This window comes from Peromyscus eremicus, chromosome X (assembly GCF_949786415.1).
Source record: "Peromyscus eremicus chromosome X, PerEre_H2_v1, whole genome shotgun sequence".
Classification (NCBI taxonomy): Eukaryota; Metazoa; Chordata; class Mammalia; order Rodentia; family Cricetidae; genus Peromyscus; species Peromyscus eremicus.
In genome coordinates, this window is record NC_081439.1 from 86,630,196 (window position 1) to 86,654,590 (window position 24,395).

Sequence of the window (24,395 nt, forward strand, 5' to 3'; positions counted from 1 at the left end):
AATATTTGAATCAGAACCTGTCATGGTTCCTGCCAGTTTTTGTCTGAATTCCTACCTGTGTGATGAAGTTTAATGCTGCTATGAACACTGATTTTTGTGTTCTAGTCCAAACCTGGTCATAGGTGAACAGGCCCACAAACCCCATCTTTACACAATTACTCTAGAAATTTTGCACTTGTAAGTCATTTCCCTGCCTTATGAGATGTAACTCTAACCTCCAAATCTATTTTCCTAATGACCAGGGAGCCATTTAAAAAAAAAACAACTTTTACTTACAAACAAACAAAAACAGGATCTCTCTATGTAATCCTGGCTTTCTTGGAACTCTGTAGACCAGGCAGGCCTTGAACTCCCAGAGATCCTCCTGCCTCTGCCTCCTGAGTGCTGGAATTAAAGTCATGCACCTCTACAACTTGCTGCCATTTTTTGTTGGAGCGAGGATTATAATATAATCACATCATTTCTCCCTTCCATTTCCTCCCTCCAAACACTCCCATATACCCATCTCAACTCTCCTTCAAATTCATTTCCTCTTTTTTCACTAGTTGTTATTGAATATGTATATGTGTATATCTTCCAAAATACAGCCTGATCATTCTGTATAGTGTTACTTGTATGTATGTTGACCATTTGGCACTGGACAACCAATTGGTGTGCTCTTCCCTGGGGAAGACCACCTCTCCCCCTCCCAGCTTTCCTCAGTTGCCTGTAGTTCTTTGTATAGGGATTGAGGATTTGTGGGCTTTCCCCCATCCTTTTTGGCATGTCCTATGGTATTGTCCTTAGTATCATTTTTAATATTGTACATATTTTATTTATTTATTTATTTTCAATACATAGCTAGCTACCTAGTTTCCCTTACCTCCACTTCTCCCAGGAACACCCACCTCCTTGCCTCTCCTCCAGATCCACTCTTTCTCTATTCCTATTCAGAAAAGAGCAGGCCTCCCAGGGATATCAACTGAACATGGCATAACAAGTTGCAATAAGTCTAGGCATAAATGCTCATATTAAGGCTGGATGAGGGAACCCAGTAGGAGGAAAAGGGTCCCAAGAGCAGGCAAAAGAGTCAGAGACAGCCCTCACTCACGCTATTGGGAGTCCCACAAGAACACCAAGCTAATCACTATGGGTGCTAGTGGTACATGCCTTTAATCCCAGCACTTGAGAGGCAGAGACATGGGGATTTCTGAGTTTGAAGCCAATCTGGTCTATAAAGAGAGTTCCAGAACAACTTAGGTTACACACAGAAACCCTGTCTCAGAAAAAAACACCACCAACAACAACAAAAACCAAAAACCAAAAACCCCCACCTCAATGTAAGATGCTAAAAATGAAAAATATTGTACATATTTATGGGGAAAATACTGTATTAGCATTTTTCTTTCCTCAAATGTCTGTCCTGTCTATATGATGGAAAACAATGGACTCTTCAGAAAACAAGATTTATTTTTTGGGTAAACAAACTTAATATTTCTCAAAACTTTCGGACAGAAAATTTGTAAATATGTTCAGATAATTTCCATTTATCCTCACCAAATTCTCCTATTATTTGTTAATATCTTGTTTGTGTGTTACATTTATTATAACATGAACTAAAAAATCAATGCATACTTGTTAACTAGGATCCCTCTTTAAATTCTGCTCTCCTTAGCTTTTGCTGACTTTTCTTTCTTCAGGATTCACTTTTAAGGCAAATGCCTGATTACATTTCAGTGTAGTTTCCCCATTTTAAAGAGAATCGAGGCACTGCTGACAGCAGACTAAATACACAAACGTGAATCGAGTCTAGAGCCAGAGCCACTATATTAGGTGCTAAATGAGTCAGCCTTTAGGGACTTGCAAAATGCTATTGTTTGTTTAATTTTGTTATATTTTCTTCCTCTACTTTCCCCCAACCCCACACTAACAGTTTTGGGTTTTTTTTTTAAGGAGGAATATATAACTTACTTGCACTGGTGGAAAGCTGCAGAGTATTTGTTTTGAAAATTTTACAAAACCCACTAGCTAAATAGAGACACCTTTAGAGAAATAAATACGAAGAGGCAGGGATTCCTGGCCAAGAGAAACACATGGTCAGCCATTTTGTAATATTAATTGTGTGATCTGTGATTTATTTGGGAGCTTGTGTGTGTTCCAGCATTCCTTCAGGCTATGGCCATTTATGCTAACATAGGAATTAATTACTAGACCCTGTCTTCTATCCTCCAAAGCCAATGTCCTTGAAAGAAACATACAAGATTTTTACAAAACATAGCAGATTGGGACAAATAACATGGTTCTATAAAAAATGCTAATGATACAATTACTAGAACCAAGAGGTTATCTGAATTCTTCCATGGCCCACAGATTGTCTCCAAAATGTATAGCTCTAAATGTAAAATGCTGAGATTTTAATTTGAGGATTTCTCTCAAAGGCATTTCTGTAAACAGTACTGACTTCTGAATACATGTTTTCCTTCAAGGTTGTCTTTCTTTCTTCAGGTTATTAGTATAAATTATTTTAGACTGTATAATTTATAAGCAACAGAAATATTTCTCACCATCATGAAGGCTAGGAAAGGAGCCATCAGATTTGGTGCTTGCCAGTGTATCTTCACGTAGCAGAAGGGGCACAGTAGCTTTCTTGAGTCTCTTTGATAAAAGCAAGGCCTTCATGGCTAATGGAAATTCCAAGTGTCCAACTGTTAACACTAACACATTCGCTATTCATCTGCAATATGTGAATTTTCAAAGAGAGACACAAACATTCAGATTATAGAAAGGGCATTCTCATGGACTTGGTTTTTAATTGAGTGGCAGTTCTAGTGCTGTATGTATGTGTTAAAATGTGCATTGCCTGGAATTGGAATGATGATTATTAGAGATGGGGACGGGGAAAGGGAATGGTCAGATTTGGTTAGCACATGCTACAAATATGTAGAGAGCTGTCATATGAAACCCTGTTAATATTACAATTAGTACTTATTAAAATTTTTAAAGTCCATTGTTAAGGAGATGAAACTGAAAATGTAATAAGTTAGTAGTCCTCGGGTGGCTGACAAATGGAGAGCCAGCCCTTCTGTGTAGATTCTCAGTTCCTGGGTGCAGCTTCATCCTATGAGTATGTGTTGCAACTTGTAACCTCTTATTACTTCCTCAAAGGAATGGAAGACTTTAGCTTCAGGGGTGGGGGCTGGAAGGGATTTGAGGGAGGAAAGAGATGATGAAAGTAATGCAATTCTGTTTCAATTCAAAACCTTTTAAAAAGCAAATAAATAAAATATAATAAAACTACCTAGAGAAAATGCTCTGATATTTACTAGCAGGGGGTGGTCAATGATATAATGTTCCTCAATCTTCAGAAATTACAACCTCTGAAGACAGCAGTTTACCAGTGGTTTGTCCAGTATTTAAGTGTAAAACCTGGCCAAGGTTTCAGAATTATCAGTTTGCTTTGTGGATCACTTTCACATCTGAGGTCCTTAATACTTTTTGATTTGCCCTTATTGCCATATTCCCCATCATTTCCCTTTAAGAAAAGACAGGCATAATCCTTTCATGTCTTTGAAATTGCTATAAAAAAACTGATCCCCAAGAAAATCTGAACTCATAATGAAGTATCTATTCACTCTTGCCAGCCTGTCCCAAGCAATTACACCAAAACTCTTCTACTGGCTATGTAAGATGTAATTTGTAGAAGTGGTGAGAGTTTCATATGTGCCCTGTATTTTTCATTACATTTTCTATGATATAAAATGATTCCAAGAAATCTCTTTCTGCAAACTTCATGTCTTTTCAGATAATTCAAACACTCATTTGAAGAAGAACCGACTGGGGCTATTACTGGGAGGGGCTTTATAATTGCTATGACCCTGCTGAAGCTGGATGGGAACTGGTTTACAAAGTGGAAATAAATAGTTCACAGGAGGGATTAGACTTTGAGGGTGAGCATCTTAGAAAGGCTACTTCAGCCGTGCATATGCACATGAATTTCTTCAGTTAACATCCAAGTTTCATGAGAATCATATATATGTTATATATGAATTTGCTACCGAGGTATGTATTCTACATTACTACTAAAAATGCCAGATAACATTGAATCAATCTTATAAAACAAAAAATAATAGTCTTTAAGAGTGCTTGCAGGGATGTAAATTACATCTGATTGGTTAAAGAGCCGGGATGAATGTCATAACAATTGCTTTGTTCCAATGGAGAACAATTTTCTATTATAAATCTCATTCTACAAATCGCTCTATCAATGACAAATGTTTTCTCCTCAAGCAATACTGTAAAACAATTTACCAAGTCTTTTATAATTGCTGCCCTCCAAAGACATATTCAGTCTATCTTCAGGTTTATCAGAAAAGATTCTTAAAATGCAAATAATTTCATTTCCACTCAATTCCTGAAAGGCTGTAAACTGAATATAGGTTTTGTTTTGAGTAATGATTTCTTCCTTTTACTTTCAATTTTTTCTGGTCTTCAGTGTGATGCCTTTAAATTATCATATTCTCTATGAATGAATGAATGGCATACTCTAACAAAGGAGGAAATAGATATAAGTTCAAATATTCTATTCTTGAAGTGACTCTATTGAAAAGTTACCAAATAACCTACTAACTTTATACCCCTCTGGACCAGTGACATGGCTCATTTAACACTTTAAGGCACTTTCTGAAAAGCCTGATGACATGATGGAAGGAGAATACCAATTTCCACAAGTTGTCCTTAGATCTTCATAATATTTTGGGGCATGCATCCTCCACATACGAAAAGGCCAATATGTATGTTTAAACAATACAGCTTTCTAATAAAACAATATGCAGTGCATGTAGTTTTTCCCCATAATGCAATTATGTGTCACTTAATGAAAGAAATGTACTCTGAGAAGGATACAATAAGGCAATCATATACCATACTGTGTGGAAATCATAATACATACACATATTATGATGGCTATGTTGCAACTTGTTGTCACCTTAGAGGAACGTGGTCGTGTATGTATTCACCATTTACCTAAATATCTTTATGTCACCCATGCCTATGTAGATGAACTAAGTAGAGTCCCAGAGCAAAGTGAAAGACCAGGTTCTGGCAATTTCACACACGTACTTTTTCAGTGCTTTTAAGCACTCCACACACTCTCCATCTTCCCAGAATTAGGCTCCAAAGTATTTTCTTGATTTCACTCACTCTCAGCCCAGCAGAAGGAGCATGAATCAATCCATTTTCCATTGGTTTAAATAAATTTCAAATCATAACACAGCTGTATGTGAGAGTACATTTTGTAAATCAGACAAAGGCTTCAATGTAAAACAGAGCCTTTATAGGCAGCATGGTTTTAGCCCAGGTCAGCCTTAATTGCCGTTAATCTGAAACCTGCCATTTGTCTAAAGTATCATTTTTTGAGACTTGGTGTCCACTATTCACATTTCCACATGTAGTTTTAACCTTAATCCATGCATAAGATAGTTACAGACCATCTAAGATACATTGGTTATTTCTCTTCATTTATTGAATGTACTCTAAGAAACCCCAGTCTCAACAATATTGTCTTGGGTTGCAGGTTTTACTGGACAAGAATGTATAATATTAATAACTGCTATTTCACATTTTTATAAAACTCAGAATATTGTAAAACTATTTTGACATTCTAAGTCACATTGGAGCCTCATCTTAGCTGAGATAAAGAGTATTATCTTTATTTGGCAATTAAAGAAACAGAGGTTCAGAGATTAAAGAAGAGCTTCCCTTCAGCAGTTTACAAATACAGTTAGGCTAGATTTAATTAGTAAAAACATATCTCTCAAGAACCCTCAGTTGTCCAGAATATTTTGTTGCATTACACAGTTAAGCTGCAGAGAGACAAAACTTCCCCGGGACTGAAAGAGTGAAAGTCAGTATGGAGTGAGGATAAGCAGTCCTGCCATTAATCAGGGTGGGAGGACAGACAGATAAAGCCAGCTGCAAAGTTAACAGAAAACACTGTTTCTCCCAGGGTCATGGAGCAGTTGTAAAATGCTTTAGGGACCAGTCCTCCCCCAAGTGATTACTGCTTTTCTACCAATGATGCCCAGATCTGCTTTGCTATCAGCATTTATTACTAAGGATACCCAATAGGTAAGCCACTCTCACCTCATGACAAAATCCAAGCCTACATTAATCTGCCTTCACTGGTCCCACTCCAGAAACCATCCCAGAAATCACCAATTCTTCCCTACTACCCCCTCAGGATCTTAAAATCTTAATGTTATTTTATTTTATTTTATTTTTTTTTGTAAATCAAGGATCAGTTGACAGCTGCTGGACTGCCTCTCCTCAATGTATTGAGTCAATAAATCTGATCTTTTCAGACTACAGACTTGATTCTGGTCTTGGACTAACAAGGATTTAATAGGAAAATAAAAGGGAACACATAACATCAAAAGAGTGATTTATCCAATTAAAAGTTTTTTTAAGAAAAAAAACATACCTCCTATTTCTCTCATATCCTCAGTCATCATCTCTGGGCAATGGTTGCTGATAATTCAGAATAATAACCCAGACACTCTGCATGATACTAAGACATCAAAGGAGGAGTCAATTTGGTTGAAGGGGGTATTTACAGTAAATGGAAATTGGATTTAGACATTATAGTACTATTTACCTCAATTAAGAAACCAACACAGTTTTCTATTTAAATCACAGGTGAACAGAAAATTCAGTTAGCCAGAATCCCCAGGCCTGTCCAATTCAATTAACCAATATTTCATTAATATTTCATTGAATCCATGTTCTTTATCTAAATGTCACGTTGCCATTCCCTTTCAGAGTGCTTCTTTTAGGTTTTGATCTTTAGGTGAGCAGAGAGAAGACATATATAAAAATAGTACAGTTCCCAGTCTTAGTTCATTGTTTAAAAAAATACAGAGTCTCAAGTTTATAATTCTTCAGACTGTGATTTCAAAATAACACAAAATAGACACACCTTTAGTAGAAACTACTTCAAACTTTGGCCAATGATCTTTTGCCAAGCCGATGGTAAATGATATGATACACTTTTGATGTGCTGAGCAGTACCATTAAAATGCAGCTCCTAGTCAGCCACATAATCATAAGGGCACACACAATTATTTTGATACAGGAGTGTGACATGGCCTGAGTGTGTAGGTCAGAGGAAAATTTTCAGGAGGTGTCTCCTTCCGCCTTGTCGATGTAGGGTCTCTCTTGTTTCTATCATGCTACATACTCTAGACTAGTGAGCCTGGAAGGTTCTCAGTGATTTTCCTGTCTCTGCTTCCCATCTCACTGGAAAATGCATCAGGAATTTATATGAATTAAAGGGATTGAGCTCAAACCATCAGACTTTTGTAGCAAGGTGATTTTACCTGCTAAGCCATTCTACTGGTCCTAATTCTTTACTCCCTGGGCATGATAGTAATAGTAATGGAGTTTGTGATATGCATGCCATTAAGTGAATGGACTGTGGACTCACAGGAAGCAACCCAACATTTTAGTAAATGACTAAAAGCACTGCTACTACTGGAAGAAAGTTGAAAGTAGTTTGGAATTCTCCCCAATAAAACATAGCCTTCTCCCAGTTTACATGTGCCATTGCCTCCAAGATCCCTGAAAGACACCAAAAATCCATAGATATTGGATTCTCTTATATAAAATGGCATAGTTATGTGCATATAGCTTATATATTTCTCAAATATTTTGAGTTTAAGTAATAAATATTATGCATATTGATGGCATAAGATATAATGTTTGAATGCATAAGATATAATGATGTCTGCAGTTTACAACAGTATTCATTGCTAGTATTGTTCATTCCTCATATTTCATCAAATGTAAAATGATGTGTTATCTGTCAGTATAGTACCATGTAGAATACTTCCATTAACCTAAGAAGCCTCTCTGTCCCACATATTTATCTCTCTCCTTCCAAATCACATGATCTCCTTATCTTTGTACTATAAATAATTGCCTTTTCTAAAACATTGTACAGTTGGAATCCAGTATTAGGTAGTTTTTCTTTTTTAATTTTATTTTTTTAGCTTTTCATATCATACACTACATAGCTTTTTCAGGTTGATTTCTTTTACTTAATTATATGCATTGGTGTGTTTTCTGTGTCATTCCATGATATTCTACCATTTTTAAAGACATCAAATTTCACTTATATTCATTCTGTGTTTTTACTTGTTTTTCATGATGTTACTGGCATTGTGCTAATTGCTAGTGATACAAAATGTAAGGCTAAATAGTGCCAGAAACAGGCATGTCCCAAATTTTTTAGGACTATTAAGTCATTTAATAATTATAGTAATTATATTTTTTAAAAAAAACTTGTGCATCTCATATAAGTTACTGAATTTTTTATGAAATTATCCATATATTTCCTTATTATCTTTCTTGAAAGGATTGAAAATAATTTCTTATATTTGAATTTATAATATAATTCCATCATTTCCCCCTTCCCTTTTCTCCTGCTACTCTCATGTGTCCCACTTGCTTTCTTTCAAATTCATGACCTCCTTGTCTTCATTATGTGTGTGTAAATGTGTTCTTATATAGAAAAATTAAAATTAAACCTACTCAGTTTGTATAATGTTACTTGTTTCCCAAGTTTTAATATTGCAAAATAACCTTGTTTATCCCCCATATTCACACTTGGGAACCACACAATGAAGTTATAAAAATAATAATAATTAATCTCATGTTTTAAATAAGTCTACAATTTTGTGTTGATAACCACCCTTGGCCACATGCTGCCTGACCCAGTCCAAAAATTTCATGTTCATCTTCAGTGCTGGCTGTATTATAAAACTGGGATGTTCAGAGTATTTGTTTGCTTTGGTACTTAGGCATCTCATATGTAGCACAAGCTGTCCTCTAGCTTTCGGTCCTCCTGCCTCTGTCTCCCTAGTGCTGGGGTTGCTGTTGTATTGTACTCAACCACTGTTTGCTATTATGAAACTTTCTTGAAAAGCAAATGTAAATAAGTTATTTATTAGGCACATTAAATAGCTATTTATTATGTTTATAAGGAAGAGCAGATACATGGGTAAATTCTATGTGATTCTTATCCTAGTAAAATGGTTAGCAGAAAGTACAGAAAACCCTGTACCTCCTCTCATCCTTTCGGTTTCCCCTATCATCACTACCTTGCGTTATTGTGGGATGTTTGTTACAATTCACAAAACACCATTAAGCAATATTGTGAACTAAGGCTCATAGTTTACATTAGGATTCATCCTTTGTAATCTATAGTTCTGTGGGCTTGGGGCACATATAATTCCTATATCAATCATTGCAGTATCATACTCAGTAGTTTTGCTGTTTTATTAATCCTATTTTCTGCTTAAATTTATCCTTACTTCTTTGCTGGAACCCTGAGTAATTATATTTTTTAGACTATAATTTAATTACATTTCCTCTTTCCTTTTCCTCACTCCAAACCCTCCCATACCCTACCCCCCCCCCAACACACACACTCTCTACTTCAAATTCGCGGCTTCTTTTTTCACTAATTGTTATTGAATACAGACATACACACAGACAACACTCTGTCTGTACAATATTATTGGCATGTATGTTTTCAGGACTGGTATTGGATAACCGGTTGGTGTGCTCTTCCCTGTGGAAGACTGTTTATCCTGCCTCAGTATCCCTTAGTTGCCTGTAGTTCTTTGTATAGTTGGCTTGTCTATTGTTGTTATCCTTGTTCAGCTCATTTTTAGGCAGTTATGTCTGTGAAACTTAATAATGAGTGTGGCTTCTGAATTATTGTATACTTTCACTCTTTGGAAAGTTTTGTCTTCATGTGGTTGTGATCATATACTACATGCCCTTTTCAATAATCTCATTTTCTTCTGCAAAATAGATGTATTAATCTTAATAAAATCCAACTTAACATGTCTTTTTTTCCTTTCATGGACTGTACCTTTACAGTTGTATCTAAATTATTAAATATTAAAGGCTTTCTACACATTTTCTCGTGCTATCTTCTGTAAGTTTTACAGTTTTGTACATTACAGAATTATAATTCATGTGGACTTAGCTTCTGAGAAAAATATAGGATCAATGTCTACATTATGGGTTTTTTTTCTGTTTTTTGTTTTTTTGTTTTTTTTCGAGACAGAATTTCTCTACGTGTAGCTTCGGAGCCTGTCCTGGAACTCACTCTGTAGACCAGGCTAGCCTCAAACTCACAGGGATCGGCCTGCCTCTGCCTTCCCAGTTCTGGGATTAAATGCATGTGCCACCACCACCCATCCTACATTCTATTTTATATGGGATGTATAGTTCTTCCAAAAATGCTGTGTTTTTTCCATTACACTTTCATCGTTGCTTTCTCAGGGATCCATTCACTGAGTTTAGGCTCATCACTGTGTGTGAATGTTTTGGGTGTCTATTCTGTTTTTTGTTTGTTTGTTTTTTGTTTGCTTGCTTCTTTATTTCTGTAAAGTCATATGTTCAGTCATTGCCTTGGTTGATATAGTTTTATGGTAAAATTTAACCCCAGTAATGTCTTTGTTCTGACCTTGTTCTTTCAAATGTTGTGTTGGTTATTTTGTGTCCTTTTTGTCTTACTAGCTTCAGAGTGTTAGTTACTATTCAAAAAATAACTTAGGAAATATTGTAGGTGTTTTAGTTTGAATATGAAATGGCCCCATGACAATTAGGATGTTTGGCCATCCCATCATCAGAACCCCATCCAACTACTGAGGGATCTGGATGCAGAGATCCATGACTAGGCCCTGGGTGGATCTCTGGGAGTCCAATTAGCGAGAATGAGGAGGGTTTATATGAGCGAGAATTGTTGAGACCAAGGTTGGATAAAGCACAGGGACAAATAGCCAAACGAATGGAAACACATGAACTATGAACCAATGGCTGAGGGGTCCCCAACTGGATCAGGCCCTCTGAGTGGGTGAGACAGTTGATTGGCCTGATCTGTTTGGGAGGCATCCAGGCAGTGGGACCAGGTCTTGTGCTCATTGCATGAGTCGGCTGTTTGTAACCTGGGGCTTATGCAGGGTTGCTTGCCTCAGCCTGGGAGGAGGGGACTGGACCTGCCTGGACTGAGTCTACCAGGTTGATCTCAGTCGGGGGGGGGGGGGGGGGGGGGGGGGGGGGGGGGAGGCTTTGCCCTGGAGGAGATGGGAATGGGGGGTGGGATGGGGGGAAGGTGAGGGGGGCCGGAGGGGGGAGAACAAGGGAATCCGTGGCTGATATGTAGAACTGAATTGTATTGCAAAATAAAAATAAAAAATAAAAAATAAATAAAACATTAAAAAAAATGAAATGGCCCCACATGCTCATCTGTTGAACGTTTGATTAACTAAATGATGGCACTATTTGGGGAGGCAGATGAAGTTCTAGGAGACAGGAGTAGCTGAAGGAAGTAGGTCACGGAAATCATGCCTTTGAAGGTCATTGTTGGTCCCTGATTCCTCTTCTGATTCTGTTTTCTCCAGCTTCTTACAGTTATACCAAAATATTGAAAATGTCTAGATAAACATTTTTTTAGATCTTTGATTTACCAGAATTTGGTAGTTTTCTTTAGATATTTCATACATTTTCTTAATTTATACTGAAATACTTCACTTTGGGGATACTAATGCAAACAATGGTATGCTTTGAATTTCAAATTTCAATTTCAAATAAGTGAAATAGAAGAAAGCAATTGATGTATTTATTGATCTGAGAACCTACAATCTCCTGACAACTCTTTAGTTCAAGGGGATTCTTATTGTAGCTTTGGGATTTTTTCATATTATCTATAGACAAATTTTTTAAAATATATTTTCTTCATATTTTAAGAATGTCTTTTCTTTTATTGGGAGGGGTTTCGAGACAGGGTTTCTCTGTGTAACAACTCTGGCTGTCCTGAAACTCGCTGTGTAGACCAGGCTAGCCTCAAACTCATTGAGATCTGCCTGCCTCTGCCTCTAGAGTGCTGGGATTAAAGGCGTGTGTCACCACTGCCCAGCTGAGAATTTCTTACATGTATACACTGTATTTTAAACACATCGATCCCCACTCTCTCCACTCCATCCAGAACCCTCCCACCATATATCCTCCTCTAACTTCACATCCTCTCTTTTTAACCCACTGAATCCATTAGTACTGTCTGTATGTGCATGGGAGCAGGACCATCCACTGAGGCATGGGTGACTGACAAGTTGCCACATCCTTGAGGACAACTTCCCTTCTTTTTCTGAGCAGCTCCCAACGTCCAAGAGCTTCCGGTGATCCCTCCCCATCCATGTTGGAATTTTAACAGGTTTCATATTGTACAGGCAATCACAACCACTAGGAGTTGATGAATGCAGAAACCCTGTCATGTTCAGAAGATACTGCTTTTCAGCAGTCCTCTCCAACCTTTAACCCTTACAATCCTTCTGTCACCTCTCTGAAAGTTGTCCCTGAGCTTTGGATGCTGGGAGAGTGATATAGATGTCCCATTTATGACAGAGCACTCCATAGTCACTTATTCTCTGCAGTTTGATAAGTTGTGAGTTTCTGAATTAACCACCATCCACTTCTGCATGTTGCGTACCTTTTATTTCCTTTTCTTAACTCATTGCATTAAGTTTTGCCTTATGGTGTCCTGAAGGAATGGATCACAAAGGCAATGCATTCACTAATTCACCATGAAACGTGACGTTAGCTATAGATATTTTGAATGTTCTTTATCGTGTGCAGTCAGTACACTGTTCCTATTTTACATGAAAACTTTATCACAGATGTATGTTAAGTTTTGTCAAATGGTCTTTCATCAACCACTGGTTAGAATTGCATATTTTTTATTTAGCCAGTTTGATGCATTATAATACTTTCAAACGTTTAACCAGACTTGTATAACCTGGAATAAATTCTGCTTGGTCACTATGGATGATTCATTTATACATTGTAGGTATGTCTGGTTTGCTAATTTTTTGTCAGTTATTTTTGAATCCATGAAAATAATTAATCCACATTTTTCATTTCTAGTAAGGCCTTTAGCATTAGTGTACTGCTGAGTTTGAAGAGTATATTAATATGTAATCCTGTTCCTGTTTGCTGGAAAACCTTATAAAGTTAATATAATTACTGCTTTAAAGGTGAAACATGGTGAGCCCATCTGGTTTTGGTGGTGTCTATTTTAAACAGTTATTATTGATGCCATTTCTTTCTCTTTCTCTTTTTTTATTCATTTATTTGTTTTACATCCCGGCCATATCTGTGCCCTTTGTGTGAGTTTTGGCATATTGTGTCTTTGAAAAAAATTTCATTTAATTGATCATTTGTATGGACTTAGTAGTTTATTATCCCTATTTATTATCATTTAATATTCATGGCATCAGAAACTAGGCTTCCCCTACATTAACTTTGTAATTAAATAGTTTGTGAGTTTCTTATATTTCTCCTTGACTCTGAGTGGAGGGTTATCAATCATAATGAAATTTTCCCCCAAAGAAATATATTTTGGTTTTGTTTATTTCCTTTGTTGTTTTCCTATTTGTATTTTCTTTTATATCTATTTTGATTTTTATAACTCAATTTGTTCTTGAAATTTTGCATTATTTTTTTAATTTCCTAAGTTCCAGCCATTGTTGTTCGATTTAGATCTATCTTTGTCTAGTGTAGGCATTTGCTGTTATATGTTTCTTTCCAGTCACTTATTTATTATATATCACAATTTTTAATTATATTTTCACTTTAACATATTTTAAATTGTTTAAATTGCTCTTAAATTACTTACTTGAGCTTTATTGATAAATATATTTTTTAATGTAAAATATAATTGCATTATTTCTCCTGCCCCTCTCCTCCCTCCTACACCTCACTTGTCTGATTCCCCAACCAAATTTATGGCTTCCATTTTTTAAATCATTGTTCTTATACACACACATACACATAAATGAATCACTGTATGAACACCAGTTTTAGAGTCAATTCAGTATTGCCTGCATGAGTATGTTTCCAAGGCAATCTACACAATATTGGATAACCCATTAGGGAGTTTATCCTCCTAGAAGTGTGTTTCTTAACCTCCAAATATTTGGTTAGGATTTTGTAGGTATCGTTCTGTTGTTGATTTCCAATTAAATTTTATTATGTCCCAAGACCATAATTTACATTATTTCCTATGCTGGATTTGCTAAGTAGTTATTAAGTTGCTTTGTTTTGTGAGTGATTTATGTAAACTTGAGAAATGTAGGAATTCTGTTGTTACTGTGAGATATCTTCTATAGATGGCTATTTTAGCTTGTTTAATATTGAGGCTGGTCATTTCATCTATAGCCTTACTGCTTTTCTACCCACTGAATCTGTTAATTGGTGGTAAATCAATGTTGAAGTCTTCAACTCTAATACTGAGTTCATCTGTTACTCTTTGTAGTACCATCAGTTTATGCTTCAGATGTTTTGTGAGTTTGTCAAAGGCATATCTGTCAATGGTTCTTATATATGGTTTCAGAAAAGGCCCTTTCCCATAAAATCACCTCTTTATTCACACTTTTTACTTTAAAGTCATCTTTGCATAAAATTAATATGCTTACTGCAGCATTTTGAATTTTAACATTGCTGAGCTTTTGGCATCCTTTTACTTTTCATCTGTTTCTGTCTTTATATTTAAAGTGAATTTCTTATAGAAAATATCCTTTTTTTGGCCATCTAAACAACTTTTTGTCAATGACTTCAAATAACAAAAACAGATCACTCATCTTTATATGTTACTTTTTATTTGTCTCTCTCTTTATATTTAAAGTGAATTTCTTATAGAAAGCATCCATTTTGACCTTCTAAACTACTTTGTCAATGAGTCTTCAATGAACACAAACAGATCACTTATATTACAGTGATTATTATTGTAGAACTTTAAACATCTATCACTTTCTACTTGTTAGACTTGTTCTTTGTTTCTTTTGTCTCCCAACTTTTCTGCTTTCTCTGGTTTTGACTGATTATTTCACATTATTCCAATTTATCTTTCTTTTAGTACATCATTATACTGTAAAATTTATTTATAGCCAAATAATTTACAATAAATATTCATAGCCGTTTATAGCCGTGTATCACCATTTATAGCCTACTTACACATAACAACATAGCCACTCATAGAGACTTCTGGTATCTTAGAATATTTCCCATTCCTACTTCTTGGCCTGACTGATATGATGGTAACCATTCCAAAATTATATGATGAGCTCTCAGGCTTTAAACAACCCCATGCCCACAAACTTTCACTTTCCTAAGTGTTTCCCATTGTCACCTTCATTCAGATAAAACAAGAAAACTAAAGGGGTATGGAGATGGGTAGTTCTTTTTGCCCAGGTAGTTGTTATGCTTTGCTAAATCCTAATTTTTTTTTAGAATCTGAGATGGACTTTTAAAAAGAAGAACAGAGTGTTCTGGGCTCATTTTTAAATGAATATTTTTTGCTTTCAACTTGCCAGAAGAATGAAGGATAGTCATCTGAACTTGACCTTGAAAACTAGCACTGCCCCTGAAGGCAAAACTCACAAAGTGTGAAGTCCGCCTGTACCTACGTGCAAAAAATTTTAACTCATAGACTCAGAGTATTGTAAGCCTAAATATAAATACAATTTAAGTTTCCAATTAGTTTTAGCTGATACACTATTTATAAACATATATTGATGGAATGTCTCAGTACATGTGTATATTGCATTATTTACACTTTAAATGTTATTGGTATTGCATCAAGCTCCTAGGATTCTGATCTGAGTGCACTAAAATCATTAGTATTAGGGGACAAGAGTCCAATTATCTGACAGATCTAAGAGGAGTTGGTAACTCTTCACTTGCTCAACTCTCTCAATATTTCTCTCTCATTCTTGCTCACTCTTGCTCCCACTCTCACTGTGTGTGTGTGTGTGTGTGTGTGTGTGTGTGTGTCTATGTGGCTGTGTGTGACACAATTGCCACATTCTTTTTAGTAATACAGTATTTTTTTGTTTTGTGGGGAACGTGTATGTAGGAATATATGTGCACATGTATGTGCAGTTATGTGTCCATGTGGGTGTGTGTATGTGGGGGACAGAGAGTGATATCAAGTATCCTCCTTGATTGCTTCTGTACCTTATTTTTCAAATTTTATATATGAATATAATGTATCTTCATCATATTCACCCCCCATACCCTTCCTCTAGCTCCCCTAGTCACCCTCAGCATATCTACTGTCTTTGTACCAAACTCATGCCTTTACTTTTATAACCCACTGAATCTAGTTATTGCTGCCTGTATGCTCAGGTATACTGTGTCCTGGGCAACCTACCAATGATCACTCCCACCAAAGGTAAGTGTCTTGCCTTCCCTCAGCAGCCATCATTTGCCATTGTCTCCTCAGCTAGGGATGGGGCATTGGGATCCTCTCCCTGCTCCATGTTGTAATTTTTAACTGGTTTGATCTTGTACAGGTCTTGAATTGATAACCACAACTGCTCTGAGTTCAAGTGTGCAACAGTCATACCATGCATTTCACATCTCTCCTCCCTGCCCTCCAGTTCTTACATCTTTCTACTGTCCCCTCTTCTTTGATGTTCTCTGGGACTTCTGGAGGTATTATTGATGTTCTATTTATGGCGGAGAATGCACAGTGACTTATTCTCAGCACTAAGAATAGTTTTGAGTCTCTTCATTAGCCATTACACTTTGCAATAAGAAGGTTCTTTCGCTGTCTGAAAGCAGCACAAATCTATGGATGTAACATGAATATTTATAATGAAGTTTGGCAACATGACTTTTCAGTAAAACAACAGTAGGTTCTCCCTTAAGGCCCATGGCTTTGTTAACTATGTGTTATGATCATATTTACAGTACCAGGCTCTCTTATGGGGAGCAGGCCTCAAATACAATCAAGAGATTGGTTACCCCTGTAAACAGTCATGCCACTATTGCACATCTTGCATTGAATTTCATTATCATAGTATGCAGGGTCCAATGCTGGGTAAGACCATTGATGTTTTTTCTTCCACATAAGCCTTCATAGCAACGTACAGTAATTTGACAGTTAGCCAACACAGAGATTCCTGGCCAATTCAAGATTATTTTTCTGTGTCCTGTAACCAAGGTGTCTTATATACCTTATTTTTTGAGACGATGTCTCTTGCTGAATCTTGAGTTCACTAATTCAGCACATTACCTGGCCAACAAGCCCCAGGGACCCTTCTATGTCCACTTTCTCAGCCCGGGGTATATATACACATATGCTGTGCTTGGCCTGTACCTGAGTGCTAGGAAAACGAACTTGGGTCTTCATGCTCACAGTGTAGCAAGCATTTTACTGACAGCTCTCACCATAGCTGCTCTAGTAATACTTCTAAGAATATATTGTAGCCATAATTTCTTACATTTGTGGTTTTTCTTTCACCTGAATTAATCTCTATTTTTTTCTAATATTACCTCTTCATATAGCTTGCCTTAAATTCTAGTTCTTGGACTCTGCCCTGGTTAGTTTTTAATGTCTACTTTATGCATCCTAGAGTCATCTAGGAAAAAGAAATCCTAGTTGGTGGACTGCACAGATTAAATTGGCCTATGGCCATCTGTGTCTGTGAGAGATTGTCTTGATTGATGTGAGAGGGCTCAGCCCACTATCCACCTTATGGAGATGGCCTGAAGTGTATAAGAACACTAGCTGAGTATGAGTCATGGAGCAAGCCAGAGAGGAAGTCAGCAGGTATCAGTCCTCCATGATGCCTGCCTCTAGATTCCTGCCTTGAGTTTTTCCTCTGACTTTCCTCAGTGATCTACCGTGATTTGAAAGTTAAGTCAAATAAACTGTTCCCCTTTCCAAAGGCTGATTTTGTTCAGTGTTTTATCATAGCAAAAAATAAAAAAATAAAGATAAAGCAGAACAGAGTCCACTGGCCAAAATTCCAATGGAAAGATATGTGTGTTCAAACTTATCAATTTTTTGTATATTTTTGGTGATGAGTTATACCCAAAATAAACTGTTTAAAACAAATTCAAAATTCACATGGCTCTTAGTATTCCCATTATTATCATTAGAAGGAAATACTTCTCAGATTATTTGAAGTATATTCTAGGATACCCTCACCTGTAAACTCTATCAATCATACAAATCAGTCTCACACATTCTACAAAAAGGACTGTCTTCTCCTGGAAAGCAGCCTCTTTTTTCTCTTTCCTAGCCACTGTTGCAAGTCTATTTTAAAAGCTAATTTGTACTGTGTGCTTTGAAATTCCATGCTCATCACAATTGGGGTGGTAACACTTCTTGGCCTCATCCATTCTATAATTTTTCAATTATGTAAATTTTGCCTTCTCCTTTAAATTTTAGAACTTAGTGTATCAGGTTTGAGCCTTAGAATGTTTATATTTCTCTTACACAAAGTTTCAACATCTATTAGGTGTTGAAAAAGCATCATTGATGGATTTTTTTATATATCAATATTTGGTAGGAAAGTTTGACTGCTCGGCAAACTGAATTATGGACATAAACACCAACCTCCTGTTTAATTCCAAAAAAGCAAATCACCTCGAGATTTTTAAGAGCTGATAATTAAGACACCTCATATATATTAATAGAATGAAGAAGGATCATTTTTCAATCCTCTCTCCAAATTCTTTCTGCAGCCTGTGGAGATCTGTTTTTGGAAACTGCATTAGAGATGAGGAGGGAAAGGCTTCGTGGCAAGGAGCAGGATCAGCTTTCTGCCCCGTGCCTGGCAGAGGCTGCGGCTGCCCTCCATGTGATACTTTAAATCAAATGAAATCTGTGGTGCCTCTGAGACTTCTGGAACTAAGAGAGCTTCTTCCACAACAGTTTACACGATGCTAACACAATTGAACACAGTGGGATTTACCAAGGGAAGGGAGAAAATAAAGAGAACAAAAGTCAATATAAACCATAAACATCATAAATTCCCAACTGTATGCGGAGAGAGAGGTTAGATGGAGAAATTCCAGCTTCAGGCAGTCAGTAAAGCAGTTAATATAAAGACAAAGAGTAACATGAGATCTCAAAGATACATAAATGTAAGAGGTCATAGAAGACTCACTTGACCTATATGTGCTACATTGTCAACCCTTGGATAATGGAAGGGAACAGAAACAGGGTTAACTTTTAAAAACTGTAGAACCTAGCCCAGTACCATCTGAGGTTGATATGTAAAATGAATAGAAAATTTCTTAATATTTTTTTTTTTTTTTAGAAAAGCATAGAACTTACTTTGAGCTTCAGATACCAGTAGAGGGGATTCTCGGATTCTAGCAGCTCTCCTCTTCCAACTTCACTTAAAGCTTTTCCATCTCTCAAAGAACTAGAAAGAGAGTAAACCAAACTAATATTAAATGCTAATTAACATAAATTCAATTGTTTTGGGAGGAGCCAAAATATGAACACTCTATCTTTGGATAATGAAATATTTATATTTAATAACATTCCTTTAAGTGTGACAGTGATTGTTTTTATTTTTCAAATCACTTATTTTAACTCATTTTACTATCCCAATTTCACACCCAGTGTAGTATTTATTCTTTCCAGTTTAAAGGTGGATTAAACTGTAGCACCAATTGAGTAAAAGACTTTGTAAGGTCCCGGCCTGACTTTGTGCTCAATGCCAGTCAATCAGAGAAGTCTTCTTTGTGCTCATGATTATACATCCATGAAGAAGATAAAAATTACTCTGTCACCTCTAATTTTCCACATAAAGCATTTTAGGTTTACTAGTATATGTGTATATTTAGCCAGCTACCCTAGAAATGAACAGCCATTTTTCTGCCACTTTAATTTGGTCTTTTTGGTCAAAAGCATGAGGAATAAGAAACACGTCTTTAATCAAGGAGGTAGCTAGACACCAGTGAAACTATAAGTCTTTGAAGAAACAGGAATTCTGGCCCTCTGCAGCCAGTGCTAGGAATGCAGCTCTTCTGTTTCTGGCCATCCAAGGCCCCTTGCAATTGGATTCAGAAAGAAAACAGCAAGACTGTGAGAAAATATCACTGAGAACAGGGTTTCTTCCATGAGTAGGAGAAACAGAAGAACAAGAATGGAGCAAGGTTCAGTGATATCAGGGCCATGGGGATGGCGGGGCATCCAGGTTTGAAACAGGGCCAAATACTGTATTGGATAACAAGCTAGGGAAAAGAAACCGAGATTCTTACTAGTATTTGGAGATTAAAAGTCACTAAGCACCTTCAATTTATTTTTTCATATGCTCCTAATTCTGTTTTGTTATTTTGGTTTTTTTTTTTCTTTTGGTTAGGGTTTGGTAGTTTTTGAGACAGGGTTTCTCTGTGTAACAGCCCTGTCTGCTCTAGAACTCACTCTATAAACCAGGCTGGCTTCGAACTCACAGAGATCCACTTTCCTCTGCCTCCCAAGAGCTGGAATTGAAGGCATGTGCCACTATGCCTAGCTTTACACTCACCATTTTTAATGTTCCCTTCTTTACACCTTTATAAAGCCTAACTTCTGACATAAAACCTATCCTTGTACAGATTTTGTCCATTATGTTATAGTGTAAAGATCCAATTAGTTTTCATAAACCAAATTTAGAACATTTAAACCAATGTTTCCTCCTTTTTCACACAAATCTTATATGCTCTATTTATCAAATCCTAGTGGCATTTTTGTTGTAGAATATTATTTTAAGATGTGTTACTTTTGTTCATGCTGTGGAACATTGGTTTAATGGTGCAAACATGTGTTGCATTCTTTTATGTTGTATTTATTTAATTCTGTGAAGCTGTGTTACTTTGCCTGCCTGAAACACCTGATTGGTCTAATAAAGAGCTGAACAGCCACCAGTGAGGCAGGAGAAAGGATAGGCAGTACTGGCAGGCAGAGAGAATAAATAGTAGGATAAAAAGAGAGAAAAGAGATCAAGGAACAAGAAAAGGAGGAGAGTCAGGTGCTAGGGGCCAGCCACCCACCCACACAGTCAGCCATGGAGTAAGAGTGAAAGTAAGATTAGAGAAGTAAAAGAAAGGTAAAATCGCAGAAGCAAAAAGTAAATAAGGTAATTTAAGTTAAGAAAAGCTGGCTAGAAACAAGCCAAGCTAAGGCCAGGTATTTATAATTAATAATAAGCCTCCCTGTATTTATTTGGTAGCTGGGTGACAGGCCCCCAAAAGAACAAAGAGCAACAGAGTAAAAAATACTACCAACAATACATATTGTTGCTTCTTTTTTAATGAATAAATTCTTCACATCTTTTCTTATTTATTCTTCACATTTTGCATTTTCTTCCTGAAGGTGATACACTCACATACATCTAACCAGAGCACTTGGTAACCCAACAGAGTCCTCAGGCAGTTGTGCTATTTTACCATCTTGTGGATTTTGTATGACTGCTTTTTGCCTCATTCAAACAAATGCAGCCAAGTCTACTGTCTTTCTTTCAGGCTCCTCAAAGAGCATCTTGGAGAAAAAGAAGTGGAATTGACACTCATCTTTGACTCAGTGGTGGAAGCTGACTTGGCTAATTATACCTGCCATGTGGAAAACAGAAATGGACGGAAACATGCCAGTGTTCTACTACGTAAAAAGGGTACTCTTTTTCATAAGCACAACTACATCTTCACTAACTATTAATAACTACTAAATATGTTTTCTGGACATAGTTTGTCATTTAATAAAAACTTCCTTAAACTATTGTTGTCTTTTTAAGGAGAAATATTTCTCTTGTGCATATTAACAAAAATAAAAAGCCTATAACCTTCAATAGCAGGAGGAAATGAATAAAAAATAAAGTGTGGTTATACATTAATTCAATTGACATAAAATGTGCCATGTTTGTAATTCTAAGTGATACATAAAATTTTGGCATAGAATAACATTCAATGTTTTCTCTGTGTTTCATCTTCTTATAGTGCTTAGTTGAAATGTTAGACATTATATTATCAGATTACAAAGTTACTTTTTAAATTCGAGAATAAAATGTAACATAAGTAATTAGTAAAATCATATAAGAAAAGTTGTCATAAACACCATAAGTTTTATTTGGTGACATGACATGTTATTGAAAGACCCTCAGTGAGTGGATATATTTCTAAGTATTTTGGCATTTCTGGAAAAGTCTCTCTTAATACTTTGTTCTAGAATGGGTGGTAATGTTTGTGATGGGCAAAGAAAAGAAACTAAATTTATGCATAAAAGCGCTAAAACTAGACAGTGCCAAAGAAGCATCCTAAAAGTCTTTACCAGAAGTCTCCATTACTGCAAAAAGGCTAAAGAGTCTGTGTGATCACCTGGGAAAGGGTTTGTAAATATAGCAGAACACATGTTCTTAATCAGGCCACTTGTTGCTTAGACTATAGAACAATAGAACAGATTCAATCAGCAAAAACACTAGTAACATCTACTGGCCAAGATGGAATTTCCATTTTCTTGCCAGACCCAAAGTTTGAGCCTGATGAAATCTCCAGAAGAAGCAAGGAAGCATGCTTATTCTGAGAATGACGCTTCTGTCTCAGCAGCACCATGTCTCACAAGACTGGACTTGATGCTGTCTTAAAATAAGGGCGTGTTTATGTATAAAGGGGTCTAATATGGAAAGGGAGGTCAGTGCCACCAGGTTCAGGTGATCTGGTTCATCCACCTGGGGAAATCTAAGTGACTTGCCTGATTAGAATTTTGGAACCCTAGTCTCCTCATATGTAAAATAGGAGTAACAATATCTATGTTGTAAAGTTAGCAGTTTAAATAAACATGTACTAGATATAAAATATATCCCATATAAAAAGTGTACTTTATTATACTGAAATTTAGTAATTTTTCATATACATACCTTCCTACATTAGCACAGGCTTTGCCTAATCCTACATACCTTGTGGCAAAAGTCACTTTGTCCTTGTTCTTTGGGTCTTATTCTTGGTTCCAAGATTCTCCAGGCCAGGGTTTACTGCTGTACTTCATCTTCAAGCAACTTAGATAGTATTTTGCCACTAATAGACACTTGTAATGCATCTTGGTTAAATAAATGATCACAAGGCTCTTTTAATATTGAGAACTCATGTGTAGCAGACATGTGCTAGGTATTGAGAAATAGACAAAGAAAATAGACATCCTCAAACCTCTGAGATAGTAAGAATGGAAAGAAATATAAACATTTAACAAAAGTTATACAAAACATATATATTCCAATGTGAAATTTTCTTTGGGAAAAAAAACATGAAGGAAGATCTTATAATTAAGCCAGTGGGAACAGATATAATCTGAGTTTTAAAATAAATCTATTCTATTTAAAAGTAAAAACAACAACTGGCAGTTCTTAAAACTCTAGAAATCTGCAACGGGACATGAGGACACTGTAAAACTCTACTGCTTTTGATATCATCTGCAAAGAACTTTGACAAAAATTATTAATAACTGACATTAAGTCTCATTTTCCTTATACTTAAATAAATTGAAATTCCCTGGTTTTCTAGCTTCTTCTCATCCAATCTCTGGATGATCTCATTCAGTCTCTATCCCATTGCTTGTAATTTACTTGTTCTTACCTCACACAAAGTCCAGACTTACATATCCATTTGCCTATTTAATAACATGCAATAACTTATATATTCCATAGTCACATCAAGCTTCTCTTATCCCAAACAGGATCCCTAATTTCCTCTGCCTATACACATGATCCTCTGTTCTTCTTCATCTCTGTCATCATCATACTAGTTGTTTGGGTCAAAATAGTCAAAGTCATCCTTTACTTCTAGTTTTCTCTACTCATGTCCTGTATCTAGGCCACCACTAAACCCCATGGTTCAACATTCAAAGGCTGTCACAGCTTTGACAACTTTCTCGGCTTCACTGCCACCACCTAAATTGGAGCTACAAGCTCAAATGAACTGAATGAAACCCCAAACTTGTACTATTGCACAATCTGCTCTTATTGCTCATCTCACTTTCTACCACCATCTAGAGCAAATGGAGTACTCAACAGCCTTCTTTTATTTTCTCATGCTCATCAAGCATTGTCCTATCTTAGACCCTTATTTCTTGTTGATTTCTTCTGACTGGAACATTTTCCCCAGCTGTTCCCATGGTTGCCTCCAATCACACAGGCCTCAGTAGGCACTCCCTGGCCACCTCATATAAAATATAATTCATTACTTTTGTGTGCCCTCTAAGTTTGTTTCTTTCCAGTATATGAATTAGTATTGGATATTATATTGCACATTTGTTTCTTGCATTCTCCCTGTCCCAAGGATGTACATTCCATAATTATAGAGATTTTTCTTATGTTAGTGACAACTGTATACATAGTACATAAAACATAATAAATGAATGGAAACTCTCCTCATATATGACTAGCCTAATGTAGTGAGAGGAAAGACAAAAGAGATCGTAAAACAACATTTTATCTATTAACTTGTCTGACTATTTGCCCTCAGTTACTTCAGGGCATTTCTTTTATTTTTAAAGATTTTAACTCAGGCTTGGAGGTGAAAAG

At 36.3% G+C, this 24,395-nt stretch overlaps 1 protein-coding gene across 1 annotated transcript in view; it reads left to right on the forward strand.

The window, feature by feature from the left end:
• Positions 1-24,395, forward strand: part of Il1rapl2 (interleukin 1 receptor accessory protein like 2) — a 68,368-nt gene that overhangs the window by 18,269 nt on the left and 25,704 nt on the right. Inside the window, exon 3 of the mRNA XM_059251499.1 lies at positions 21,352-21,497. Coding sequence (XP_059107482.1) covers positions 21,352-21,497 — 146 coding nt within the window. The remainder of the gene's footprint in view (positions 1-21,351; positions 21,498-24,395) is intronic.